General features: G+C 34.5%; 1 protein-coding gene across 1 annotated transcript in view; it reads right to left on the bottom strand.

Annotated features, from left to right (window-relative positions):
* The window catches only part of KCNH8 (potassium voltage-gated channel subfamily H member 8), a 215,977-nt gene extending 204,555 nt beyond the window's left edge, over positions 1 to 11,422 (bottom strand). The window contains exon 1 of the mRNA XM_032237738.1: positions 11,347 to 11,422. Coding sequence (XP_032093629.1) covers positions 11,347 to 11,422 — 76 coding nt within the window. The remainder of the gene's footprint in view (positions 1 to 11,346) is intronic.
* Positions 11,423 to 13,199: the final 1,777 nt, after the last annotated feature.

Here is a 13,199-nt window from a genome sequence, read left to right as displayed (position 1 = left end):
CACTGGAGATCTATAAGAAGAAACTAGACAGCCACTTGTCTGAAATTGTATGGGGTCTCCTGCTGGAGCAGGAGATCTCTTCCAGCTCTATTCCGATGGATTCTGATTAAACTAGCTGTACTATGTATTCTGAACCAATTGTAGCTTCTTTTTCCAGGACTGCCATGTACAATGCATTACAGTAATGCAAGAGAGAGGCATGAGTGCTAACTTCACAATTTTTTTAAGTAGGAACACAAGCCAAATTATCCATCAGTTCTGTCTATGGCAAAATAGCCTTGTCCAGAATTAGAAATAGAAAGTCTTCAGATCCCGAGGTGCTTAAAACCCAATTGCTCTGTATTGCTTGCTTAAACTGAAGTCTTTTCCCATTTTCATGGTGATAAATTCTTCAGGGCCAACCCTATCTTAGAGATCTAGCTTATTTTCTGCAGTGCTGCTGTCCACTATCTACAGACATGAAAAGAGTAGGAAAATAATCATGTTTTGTGGCACTGATCACTGCAATTTAATTCTAAATAAAAGCTCTTACCCATGCTTGTTTAGTTTTTTACTTTCTTTACTATTTCAGCAATCTTTATGTCAACAATCTTTATGTCATATACCAAACCAGTTTAATATTAAAATTAGTTTAAAAATCAGTTGGCCCTATAGATTCCTGTTCACACAAAAAATGGCTCTGGCATCTGGTAGCTCTATTTTTTGAGGGTTCTACAGTGTTAATGGAGAGGAAGAGGTATTATTAGAAAAATGGTTGGCATATTATTATCCCTATATATTAAAGCAGCAAATATACAATACATACAATGGTATCCAAAGAAGCCATTTATTAATGTCCTGAAAAGTAGAGAAATTAAGGGGCCAGAAATATAACCAGACAAGGCTTCTACAATTATTGAATCTCCTACCTAAAAATCAGCCTTGCCCTTATGTCCTTTTTATCATGATGAGATCTGAGTTTGTGACCCCCTTACATAAGAACTGGTTATCAGGATTTTGTAGAGGAGACAAAATGAAATAAATAGAATAAAGTATTGCCATGCCAAGAGATCAGAAGCTTCTGTTGTTATTATGATGCGAAAGAATTTGTGTTTTTAGTGTGAAAGAGAAGAGTGTGAGGTAATCAATTACTTGCAGTAGCTGAGCCCATGTTGGCTACGAAACCTCTGCTTGCATATTGGTAATAGTTTCAATTGACTGTTAATTCTGATTGGCTGCTATACAATATAATATATAATATTATAATATAATCATAGCAGACTATGCTGACCTAGTTCAAATTAAAATGTGTAATGAGAACTGTAATTTTTAATGTATCTACCTGCATTCTTGAAAAGGTTCTGATTGTTGATATCTATGATGCAAATAAATAAATTGGACCTCCACAAATATTTGTTTCTTTGCTTGTTTTATATAAAAACAGGTATCTAAGATTTAGAAAAAAAAGCTTAAAATGTAAAACAATTAAAACATTATTTTTAATTCCCTCATTTAACAGTTTCAAAACTCTTAGAAAGTTCTTCTTACTATTTGACTTGCTTGATCACAACAGCCACTTGGTGTTGCTATATGCATGAAGCTACAAGGATTTTTTTTCTTTAAAGCTGGTTTGTCTATGCTAACTTGATTTGGCCAAGTTATTGGATGTCTTTATTCCTAGTCTAGATCGTAAGCACAACATGTTGCTGGCTTCCTGAAAGTTAAAGCAAGTCACGTCAAAGTCACATAGGCTCATTTTATTAATGAATGTACTAAGAATGTTATTTTCAACATCTGTTTTTAAAAACTCTATTACAATTTCATTGAAGAAATGTTTACTGAAAATAGTGAGCACTAATTCTGAGTAAACTGGTGTGAGTTTAATAAAAGCTGCATTTATTACTTTCTCCCAATCTCTTAAGAGTAGAAGATTTCTAAAATGCCAGAATAGAAAAAATAGGATTTTAGGATGAAATAAACCACCTGAAAATGCTAAGCAATATTTATTAGCAGTAGATCCTTATAACATTTCTGGTATTAATATTCCTATGCAATTTATTTCAGCTTACTGGTAATTGCTTACTCAGAAAATTAATTAAGATTTCTCAAAGTTAGCACATTTTTAGTTAGCACAATTTCAGAATTGTGTTAATGCTTGTCTGTTGTCAAAGAGACCTTTAAATGTTTCAATATAATTCTATCCAGTCTAAATTTCTAATATTTCACAAGAAAAAAAGACAGATAACATGAACTTCAGTTTAATTCTCACACATACCAGAAAAGAGAAAAGTGACTAAAATGAAGTTTTAATTAGAGGATTCTAGAGATACAAGATACAAGGATAATCAATTTAAACTCCACACAGAACTGGGCCATCTTTGTTTTGAACAGACACCTATGGGAAGACAAAGTAAAATTATGCCTATATCAAATGTTCAGCCTTAAACAAACTTATTCCATATTAAACCTCTACCTATATTAGTTCTGATTGTGGCATATTGAGCAAAATGTGCCCAAAATGATCAGTATTGTATTTTTTTATAATTAGCAGAGAATTCTGCCTATCATATGGCTGTAACTAAGGCTGATAACCTAGTCTATTATTTATTAGTCTTACCAAAAAGTATTACTTTGAAAGTCTTGATTGACAAAACCGTGATGCCTAGTAAATGCAATATAACAGCCAGTTTGGTGTAGTGGTTAAGATACTGGCCTTAGAAATCAAGAAACTCAGTACTAGTGATCTCTCTGCCCTCCTCTGTTTGTGTATATAAATTTTTATTACTTTTTTAAAAATGAAGATAAAAAGTAATACAAACTAAGGAAAGAAAGTTGAAAGTGCAAGAAAGAGACAAGTATAAAAACAGAAAAGAAAAAAAGATAAAAAAGTAGCTTCTGGTCTTCTTTATAGTAATTATAAGTACAATTATAGATTTTCCTCTTACTCTATGGTTACAACTTAACTCTCATTTTTCTATAATTACCCTATCTAATCATCAAAACTATAAATTATACATTCTTTTTTTTCTGTTTCAGGCAAAAAAAAGTCTATAAGAGGTTTCCATTCAGCACTAAATGTAGGTAATATCTTTTCTTGGATCAAATAAATCAATTTAGCCATCTCTCCAAGTTCTAAGAGTTTGTTAGAACTCCATTAATAATTATTTGTGTTTCCAATGAAGTGTACATTAATCCTATCCACTTTATAATGTTATCTCCAAAATTCTATTTTTTCAAAACTTTAAATAAGAAAGTCTAGTTCAAATTGTCAAAGCTTTCTCTGGATCTAAGATTATTAATATGGCTTCAGTATGTTTCTCCAAATATTCCAGAATTTCCAACACATTTCTAATGCTGTTTTAGGTAAAACCCAACAATTATCCTCATGAATAAATCCTTGTAAAATTATTTTCAGTTATCAGCTACAATCATTGTGAACAACTTGCAGTCATTTTTCCTTGGAACACTGGGCAAAGAGATGCTGTCATGGGAACAATCAGATTAGAGATAGCATAGACCACAACTAAATAATGGGCTGGGTAAAAGCTCAGAAGAGACCCTGCTTAATTTTTTTGACTGCAAAGGAGATAATAGGATAGTAGGACTGTACTTTCAGACTTGCAAGATTCTGTCAATATAGCTTTACAATAAACTAGTGTTAGCTTATCTGATTATCTCATTCGAATCTAGTTTACCCAGGGAGGTCAACATCATCTATTTTCTCTAGAGAAATGTCACTTCCTTTGTGCAAATTAGAATAATGTTGATGAATGCTTCTTCTATGGCCACATTGTCCACTTAGACAGTATATCCCTCTTGTAATTCCAATATCATTTTCTTCTATAATTTATATATAGACACTTCCCTGATTTATATTCAAACTTAATTTTTTATACTTTAGATAATTTATGCTTATTTCCATTTATCTTACTGTTAATATAATTAATTGTTATTGTAAACAATTTTAAAATATAAAATTGTAATTGTAATTTATTAAGAAATATTTATCTTATCTAGAAATGCCTTTAATTCTTCTTTCCTATATTTCATCCAAAGTAGCTTGGGTTTTATCTTTTGACTTTTTACAGAATTCATTATTGTGTTATATAAAATGATGTCTAATAAAAGCTTTACTTGCAATCACAAAACATGTTTAAATCAGTGTCTTTATCTAAATTGTTTTTACCTTATTTTTTATTTCTTTTTTCAATTATCCACAATTGCTTCTTTTTGTAGCAACATTTTGTTTAATCTCCATCTAAAAGAACTATATTTTCTTTTATAAACCAAATACATTTGAAAAAGACTTTCTGAAGTCTTACTTCAAGCTAAATCCCAAGATGCTAGTGAATTCCTGAAGCATTCAGACAAATTTCTCATCGATATACACAATGTAAGCATATTTACAGATCATTCAAAAGAAACGTAAGAGCTAACTAAGAAAGAAACAAAAAGATCAAAACATATGGTCTCCAACAGCCAACACCCAGATAAACAGGTATTATTAACAGGCAAACAACCAAGCAGAAACCAATCAAGGAACTACCAAGAAGAAAATACATGGCGAATACTGTATATAAACAGAAAATAAAATTCACACTTTCAGTTAGTGATTATGTTACCTAGTTGGATAATGAGCATCAAGGACTCTACAATCCAACACTGAACTTCATATTTTTTCTATTGGAAACAATAACAATTCTAGACCAAAAAACCTATAACACAGAGGCAAAAAGCATGGAATAGAAACTATATACGGTCCAACAACATCCTTGTTAAGACCTGGATGAGAATAACTTTTATAATTAAATGCCTTAAGCCTTAAAGAACCTATATTATTCATTTTATCTCCAGAATGAGGCTGACATGGCCTATTTTTGGAATGTAGACTTTGATATGATGCACAAAGTCTGACTTGGCACTCAAGCTAATATAAAGAAATTAATTTTATGAGATCTGACTAGGGATTCATTTGGAACTGATTTTCTACAAAAATCTACCATGCTGCGTATTTATATTGTATTACATTGTGATACATTAAACAACTCAAGAAGCTTGGTAAATTCTGAAAAATTTGATTATAAAAGCCCAGTCTAGCTCAATACTACTGAAAAAGAAAAATGAGATGCCCAAGAAGAAACAAGCATGGTTACACAAAGAACTCTCTGATAAACTGAAGGATAAATACAAAAATTTGAAAGGGGGGTACATAACTAAGGCAGAATACCTACAAATAGTCCAAGCTTGCAAAGATGAAATCAGAAAAGCTAAAGCTCAGAATGAAGTAAGACTTGCAACAAATGTAAAAAATAAGTTTAAATATTTCTTTAACATATAAAAACAAGAAAAAATAAATAAGTAAGTCATTCCACTAATGAGAGAAGATTACAGGGAAGTAATGAACATTAGAGAAAAGGCAAAGCGCCTTAGTTCATTCTTTGCATCTGTCTTAGTGCAAAAATAATAATACAGTCCAACTACCAAAAACATAATAGTAAAAGACACACTAGGAATACAGATTAAAATAAGATAGAAAATGGTAAGAGAATACCTTTCCCCTCTACATGAATTCAAATTACTGGACCTGAGGGATTACATTCTGAAGGAGATAGCAGATGTGATCTCCGAACATTGAAATATATCTTTCATAGATCCTGGAGTACCAGGGAACTATTAGAAGACTAGAAATGACCTGATGTGATTCCCATCTTCAAAAAAAGGGAGAGGAGAAACCAGATCCAGAAAACTACAGACCAATCAGTCTGACATCAATACCTGGAAAGATTCTGGAAAAAATAATCTGAGAACTAGAAGCAAGCAAAGTAATAACCAGAACCCAATATGAGTTTGTCAAAAACAGGTAATGCCAAACTAATCTTTTTCATTCTTTGACAAAGTAACTAAATTAGTGGACCAGCAAAACACAGTGGACAAATCAACTTGGATTTCATTAAGGCATTTGACAAAGTAGACTATAACGTACCACCTGGTAAGCTAAAAAACATGTGGAATAGATAGCTTTATCACCAGATAACTGGCTGACAACGCACACTCAATGTACAGTCCTTAGTGGAACTACTTCTACATGGAGTTTAAGCAGTGCAGTACCTTAATGCTTTGTTTTAGCCCCAGTACTCTTCAAGATCTTCATAAGCAACTTAGATGAGGAAATAGAAGGGGAACTCATCAAATTTGCAGATGAAGCTGGCAGGAGTAACCAACACTCCAGAAGATAGGCTCAAGATGAATCTTGACAGAGTTGAATACTTGGCCCTATCTAATAAAAATGAAATTCAGTGTAGAGAAAAGTAAGATTTTACACATAGGCAATAAAAAATAAATGTACAGGTACAGGATAGGTGAAACCTGTTTTAATAGCAGTAATTATAAGACGGATCTTGAAATCCTAGTGGACAACCACTTAAATATGAGCCAGCAATGTTCGGCAGCAGTCAAAAAAAGCCAATACAATCTTAGGTTGCATTAACAGAGGGATAGAATCAACATCACCTGAAGTACTAGTATCACTTTATAAAGATTTTGTAAGATCCCGCTTAGAATACTGCATTCAGTTTTGGATGTCATATTATTAAAAAGATGCTGAGACTCTGGAAAGAGTACAGAACAGAGCAACAAAGATGATTAGAAGGCTTGAGGCTAAAACATATGAAGAATGGTTGCAGAAATAGGGTATGTCTAGCCTGGTGAAAAGAAGGATTAAGGGGTGATATGATAGTAGTGTTCTAACATTTGAGAGGCTGCCATAAAGAAGAGAGGGGTGTTAATCTACTCTCCAAAGTACCAGAATGCAAGAAAAGAAACAATGTAGAAACTAATCTGTTTAGGTTTCTTAGATTTTAGTAATTACTTTCAATCTCTTTCACTCAATTTTCTTAGCACAATCTGAAATTTACTTTGAAACTCATTTGCTTTCTTTTTTCTTCTTTGTTTATTTATTAATTCTCATCATATTGATTCTATTAGAGATGATGAAGAGAAAGATTTGCCATGCACTATGCTAGTGTTCCAAATAATGCACCGATTGAAAGCAGAATTCCAAGGCAGGTAGTTTCCTCAAAGAAAATCTTTATTGGATACATTGTGTTGGCACAGCTGGTGAAAATCGACTATAGCATTTCCCACAATTTTCACTTAATTAAATGAGTAAAATCCCCATTCTCAGGTGTCACTGGTCACATTGTCCAATTAGGATGGCTGGCAGGCTTGTCTCTTCCTTCAATAGCAACATGTTAAAATGACCTTGGTTCCCACAGGAAAAGCTTTTGTTTTGCTAGCCAGGCTACCTACTTCCCGCTCTCTTCCCCCTTTCAGGCTTTGTGGCAACTATGAAGCAACACAAGATGGCTTCAGCCAGGTTCCCTTCAGAGTTCACACACTGCTAATGATGTGTTTGTGCAATGCTGATGAATACACCCAAATGTGCTTGAAATGTGACATCTCACAGACTCAATATATGATGGTAACCACTGGGCCATCATCTTGTAATGTGATCTGGGATAAAGTTCACTCTGTGAATTAGCATTAGCCTGTGATTTAAATTCATGCTCTTCTAGCTTCTTCATAAGCTGGATGTGTGAGAAGATAGATCCAGGAAACAAGTCTATTTGGGTAATGGGTTTATACTGGATTGATATTTAATGTCTTTATGGAGTAGGACATGCATATGAAGAGGCCTTTCCTCAATATAGATATATTGGACAACTGCCCTGTCTCCAAACTTCTATCCATGTTTCCCCAAAAATAAGACCAGGTCTTATTTTCTTTTTGTCCCAAAATAAGCACTAAGGCTTATTTTTAAGGCATGTCTTATTTTATTTTCCATGTACGGAAGTCACACTTCTACTGCTTGCTTGGGGCAGGGCAGGAGACCATGTGGTGTGTCAGTGCCACTGTCACAAGGCAGAGAGATGCAACTGCCCCATGCACCCCCACTGGCTCACCTCAGGACCCCTGCAACCATGCCATCCACACCCCAATACCTTCCTTGCCTCATGGAGTGGCACCAGCATGCACTTGGGGTAGCTCCCCCACCACCCATGGCACCACAAGCAGGGTGGTGCAGGGTTTATTTTGGGGGTAGGGCTTATAATAAGCACACAAGTAAAAATATAGTGGTTTATTTTAGGGAAACAGGGTACTTTTAGGAAGAGTTCTTTAGAAAACAGGGCTATTTCACTCACAAAATACTCTAGAAGTAGATTGCCTGGATATTTTTTATAAGAAATCTAGAAATGAAATAGAACACCATTAAGCTTTCATAAATAACTTTAAATAGGACCAGATAATAGGACATCTCCAGATCTCTTACTTAGCAATGTTCAATATTGTGGACCCTGATATCCTAGTAGATTGCCTGAGGATTATGAATGGAAGCAGTATTCCTTCCTAATTTAATAGTATCAGCCAATATTGATATGGAAAGAGAGACTACTAGGATAAGAAAGATTCACCTATACTTTTAAAACATCTCTATGAAACTTATTTTCATCATTTTAAGTTGAAGTTTCTTTATGTGATGAATATAATTAGTTTTACATCTCCATCTGCCCTTCCAGACACTGGAAATAGGTTTGACCCAATATCTGGAAGCTGCAACATGGATAGAACAAAACAGACTGAACTCAAACAGATAGGAGGTACTGTTTTCAAGGAACTATATGGCTCTTTGGCATCAATCCATATGAAGAAGTGGGTTCATAACATGGGAATCAAACTACTTTTTATTTATACAATTAATACTAGTGTTCCTTAGCATTTTTCAGCCATACCACTCAAAATGGATCAGGATAGCAAACAATTAAACAACATAATTTAAATGAACAATTAGTACAATAAAATTCTATTATGGCATTATGTGTAACATGTTATTGCAAATGAAACCATATTGAAAATTTGAGATCATAACTATCACCAAAGTTTTTATATGAATCTCAAATTTCTGCACACCATGGTATTCCCACTGGGAATATTAGATATCAATAAAATCTTCAAACTGTAGTTGGGGGCTATCATCAGTATGGCTTGTCTCTCAAATGGCCTTTGGGAAAGAAGATCTTTCATCTCATCTAATAAATTACCATATTTTTATGGATGAGTGTTACATTTCACTTATTAGACTCTGCTGCTGTCTATACCATTTCAATTAAATTCAAGAGATTTCACTCAAGTTATGATGTGAGAAATTCATGCTGGTTAAAAAAGGTGAAATTGATTTTTATATCATTGATTTTTATCCCCTCCTAGATATTTATACTTTAATGACAGTACTATATAAATCCCAACATACTTTTCAACATGAGCAAGAATTGTTTCCTTTACCATTGCCCAGAATTGGAATTAATTCTCCATTGGATTAAAGATGTATTGCTGGATTAGAGTCTTACTGATGACAACGTAATATATCCTCCCAAAGGTTTAAATTAAAAGAAATTCCATTAATTATAGCCAATGTTGCTACTATATAATCTAAATTTAGTATCTACAGTTTCACAATAGTATTATCAATGAAGAACTGAAATTTGTCCTGAACCAAATTTTTGAATTTAAAAATATATATCTCACACTGATGTTCATTTTAGAGTTGTTTGTGTCTTTCTCCATTGAAATATGTAAAAAGTGTTTTTGAGTGAATCATGTTCCACCCTCAATACTAATATTTAGGAGTCACATTAGAAACAGAAGTAAGTCAAGTAACTTAAGTTATATTTAGCTGCATTGTAGATATATTGTCCTTTAAATTAACTGTGATGCAACATTCAATTCTTCAGAATCAAGTTTCTTTGAATAGTTCTACACAACTAAATGTGGATATATTAATTTAATATACATATGTAAGTAAATCTAACTTGGTGTGTAGCATTCATTTTTTCCCTTTTGTGATAAACAAAATGCATAATATTAACTATATAGAGATGCTTCACTAGTTTGTTGAATCCTGCAAGATTTTGTCTGTATGGATTATCTTCCAGTTAGAAATACTTGGGTATAGTCTGTAATTAAATTAAAATGATGAAAATGGAGTAAGACTGAAACAAATTGAACAAAGTGATTATTTTATGCCAAAATAAAAGCTTAAGGTTTTAAATAAATTTTACTGTTCCAAAATTAGTAGAAAATACAATTCATTTTTACAACTGATTTCTGTCTCTTAGGACAGCAATTAACATCTTAAAACTCACAAAAGAACCATTATCGGTATCACTTATTGATTAGGAATGGTAACTTCCACACAATATTCATTGGCAACCGCCCTCTAAGAAATATAGCCTTTTTAATAGTGGAACTCATTAATAATGATTGTTCTCAGAAGCAAACAGGAAATTACCAATATTATGTATGCACTGTTATTTATTATTTAAATAGCTACACCCAAAATATTAAGGTTGATAACAACAAAATATGTATACATTGAAAATGTGCATGGATGTGCATGTCAGCTTATGTATGTGTCCAATTATTCAGACATACACAAACAAGCATATCTTTTCTATATGAATAGAATTTATCAAAAGGAAGCAGTTGAATAGAGGTTAACTGAAGCAGCATGTGTGTGTCCAGAATGGAAGGAAAAATGTCTTTGTAACTCATTAACAAAAACTCTAAGAACAGCTAGAATATTAAACAAAGATACAAAGAAGCTTGACAAAAATAGGTTTACATATAGAATGTGGGTGTGGGGACTGGAACTCTCCAGGGTCCTGAATGTTTGCCTCTCTCTCTCTCTCTCTCTCTCTCTCTCTCTCTCTCTCTCTCTCTCTCTCCCTCCCTCCCTCCCTCCCTCCCTCCCTCCCTCCCCCTCCCTCTCTCTCTCTCTCTCTCTCCACTGCCGTAATAAACCCATTCATTAAGCGGACGGATATGGACTTCATTCAGATCTCCGACAACAGCTGTCTAGCCAATATAAAACCTAGTTTCTAAGAATTAATCTTTTAAGAGATTTTGATTTTTTTTTTAAACAATCAAATCCGCAATTCAAATGTGCTTTTTTGTCCCTCTCCCATACCAAATATACCATACTTAGATGCAGATTAAACACGCTATATCTAAAACCGGTGCTCAGGTGGGCGACGGGAGGTTAGGAGAAACGGGGAGGGGACGTAGCTTGGATTATAGTTTCTTTTGTGTATGCCAACGTTTCTAAGAGCTCAACGAGAATGAAGATAATAAAAGACCCCTTACAAATAAATAGTAAAGTTTGATCCAAGCTATTCCCCGACTATTTCATGGATCTCTTTTTCCAAACCACAACTGGACCCTGGGCTAGAAGCAGCAGGATACTTCTTTCCTGTACCACGAGAATCTCCCCGCCTCTGATAAGGAGATAAGACTTCCCTGAGCGAGACTTACGTGTGCCGTCAAACCTAGTTGCGATCGTGTCCAAGAAGGTATTTTGAGGTGCCAGTAATCCTTTCATAACAGGCATTTTTACAGCACGGTGTGAAATTCTCCATCAAAGTTTGCCAGGAAAGAATGGCTTGTCGGAGGAGGGCAGAGGAGGAGGAGGAGCACCGCGGACTTTCCTGCATCGGGAATGGATGCTACTTTCGCTGCCGCCGCTCCTGCCGACTTTAGCCAAGCCGACAAAAACGCCCGGCTTACCAACGGCGAGAACACGCTTGCGCGCGCGCTCAAACTAGCCACCGCCCCCTACCTCGCCCCCGCTTTGCCCTGAGTACCCCTAGGTCTTGGGATCAGACGCTCTGGGCGGAATCTGGAGAAGCCACACTCTCTGCATTGCCGGGATACTTATTGCCTGTAACCAGAGAAAGAAATCCGTTTTGGCGGGAGGGAGAAATGGCCGGCGTTTAAAGCCTCTTTGGTGAAGGAGTGAGAGCTCTTGAAGCGAGAGCCTGTAGAAGAAACATTCCCTCACCTGACTAGCCATTATTTTATTTACATTTACAAAGTTAACAATTCACAATACAGTGGAGAATCTATTGTAGGTCCATAGTTATAACTGTAATTAAATTATATAGGAAGCTGGAGTAGAATAGTAGACAGTCATTATGCCTTTCTTGATAGTTCCTTTATTGTTGCTCCATGACACATAGTATGAGACCCTGGCAAACAGGAAATGATTTGAATTTTTTCAGATGTTGCCAAATATTTTTTTGGGAAAAATTACACTAATAAAAAATTGTCATTCTCCCCCCTCCCAAAAAAAGGACTATTTTATAGTCACATATTTTTCCTTCATTTTTAATTGTGGGAGAATCATCTTCGATGAAAATCATAGAAAACATTTTTCTATCTGACGCTGTCAATACATTTAAGCACCAGAAGGCAACACAAGAAACAATGGATGGAAACTAATCAAGGCGAGAAACAACCTGGAATTAAGGAGAAACTTCATAACACCGAGGACAATTAACCAATGAAACAGAGGTTGTAGGTGCTTTATCACTAGAGGTTTTTAAGAAAAGATTGGACAGCGACCTATCTGAAATGGTACAGTCTCCTGTTTGAGCAGGGGGTTGGATTAGAAGATCTCCATGTTCCTGTCCAGCTCTATTTGGAGTCTTGATATTGTACACCACCCCTCCCAAATTTGAATGTTTAGAAACTAAAGACCAATTATCTTATTTTGAAAGCAATGGCATAAAGGCGCTCCTCTTTCCTCTGCCATAGCAATTCAGTAATAAATATTTCATTGCATTTTGGATAACCAAGTATCCAAAACTCAGATTCTAACTCATACATAATAGAGCTACTGAGCATATACAGAGTACATTTTAATTGTTACAAATTATCACCATTCCTACTTTTCTCATCTAGTTCATTTGCAGTGCCAGGATTCAGACTTCATTCATGCAAATTTATCTCTATCTATTTCCCTCAAATTTCATAACTGCACATCTTCTAGGGACTCTGGGCTGTGTACAGGTAAAATCATGCCTAAATAAGAAAGCATGCCAGAATGTAATTGAAGTTTGAGACCCTTCTCACAATTTCTTAGTTTAATGTATAATTGCACCTTGATTTAATAGTAAAATAGTTTGTTAAAACCAAATGGCAAATAGGATTTTTGGAGCCCCAAAACACATTTGAATATGAAAAAATACTGATAATGAATTCCATTTCAAGAAGAAACATGACCTTGTTCAGACTAATTTTGTGTATTCAGATTTGCTAAACTGTCTGCTACTTGAAGCTTTACTAAATTTTAAATTTTATCTATGAAAAGTCTCATACTCTCTTTG

The sequence above is a fragment of the Thamnophis elegans genome, chromosome Z, assembly GCF_009769535.1.
Source record: "Thamnophis elegans isolate rThaEle1 chromosome Z, rThaEle1.pri, whole genome shotgun sequence".
NCBI lineage: Eukaryota > Metazoa > Chordata > Lepidosauria > Squamata > Colubridae > Thamnophis > Thamnophis elegans.
The sequence above is the reverse complement of the archived record's forward strand: the minus strand, read 5'-3'. Positions and strand labels throughout refer to the sequence as shown.